The 1,494-nt window shown below is 37.9% G+C and overlaps 1 protein-coding gene across 1 annotated transcript in view; it reads right to left on the bottom strand.

The window, feature by feature from the left end:
* ECT2 (epithelial cell transforming 2) overlaps window positions 1–438 on the bottom strand; it is an 80,325-nt gene extending 79,887 nt beyond the window's left edge. The window contains exon 1 of the mRNA XM_012640169.1: window positions 312–438. Within this exon, the coding sequence (XP_012495623.1) occupies window positions 312–438 (127 nt within the window). The remainder of the gene's footprint in view (window positions 1–311) is intronic.
* Between the last annotated feature and the right edge of the window lie 1,056 nt (window positions 439–1,494).

Here is a 1,494-nt window from a genome sequence, read left to right as displayed (position 1 = left end):
GGCTCTTCACTTAACCAGTCATAACTGAATAAATTCTAGTGAAAAATGTTGCAGCTAGATCACCCTCACATACAGAAAAAGCAATAATCAACATTAAGAGGCCTCCACCTTTTCAAAGTTAGAAAGCATTAATCCAAATGATAATCAGAAAATCTACACTGGGTAAAGGGATTGTGTCAACAAAATATGTATTCAATGCCTTTACTCTAGCATAACAGTTGATACTACAGTTAAATCATAAGAAAATCACTAGTCAGTAAGTTTAGGATTAAAATAGCAATTCAGTGTTTAAAAGCAGATAGTACATTTACCTTCAACGTATGAAGCAGATCCAATAAATAAGTTTTCCTTGGAAGTTTCAGTACCTTTAGAATCAAACATGGATGACTCTGCCAAGCTAGTCCTCCCAGTGTATGATGATAAACTATTTTCAGCCATTGTTTCAACTCACTTTGTTGACTAAAAAAATAAAATTTGAAAAATGCATTAAACAAACATGATCATAGGGCCAAAATAAGCATTAGAAGCTCTACTTCTATACCTAGAATTTATAAAATTATTACCTGTTTTTCTTAATACTGAACCAAAGAAAATCACTCAACTTCTCTGAGCCTCAGTTTCCTTTTCTGTAAAAATAAACATTAATACCTGACTCACAAGAACACAGTAAAAATAATATAATGCAAAAGCACACAGAACATTACCTGACATATAATAAACCTACCTTCCGCCCTCCTGCAACACCTTTGCCCTCGACCATCCTATTTCTCTTCCTATATTCATTTACAATATCACCATAATACCCCGATGCCAATAATGCCAGGCAAAAACTTGGATTCACCCTTACTCTTTCCTGTACCACATTCCCCTCCTCAAAACTCCTATTAATCCCATTAAGTATCTCTGGGACCTGGCCCCTCTTCTCTATGCCCAATGCCACATGGTACTTGGTCTAATACAATGGCTCCAAACAACGTTATCATCAGTTTCTTCAGAAATCACTCTCCACATGGTTTTCAGTGCTATGCTCCTAAAAACAAATGTGACCATATCATTTCCCTGCTTAACACCTTCTATGAGTACCCCTCCTTAGAACCAAATCCAAATTTCCCATCTAGTTTACAATTTTGTTCCAGCCTACCTTTTCAGCTGCATCATCTATAAGTAACTCCCACAGTCCCCATACAATCTCTCCAACAGCAACAATGAATTTCTCAGCATTTTTCAAACACAAATCACAATTTACTTCACACCTATTTGCATAATTAGTGCCCAACTCTTCACTAGCATAGCTTCCAAGCCTTCAGTTCACCACTCTTGACTCCTACTCTGTGGATGTCTCTGAACCTCTCATGTATAACTGGACTGGTTCTTTCAGTATTTTCATATTACTTTAAAAACATCTGTCCTTTAAGGCCGGGCGCGGTGGCTCACGCCTGTAATCCTAGCTCTCTGGGAGGCCGAGGCGGGCGGATTGTTTGAGCTCAGGAGTTC

Source organism: Propithecus coquereli, unplaced genomic scaffold (assembly GCF_000956105.1).
Source record: "Propithecus coquereli isolate 6110/MARCELLA unplaced genomic scaffold, Pcoq_1.0 Scaffold15, whole genome shotgun sequence".
NCBI lineage: Eukaryota > Metazoa > Chordata > Mammalia > Primates > Indriidae > Propithecus > Propithecus coquereli.
This window is presented reverse-complemented; position numbering and strand designations above follow the sequence as displayed.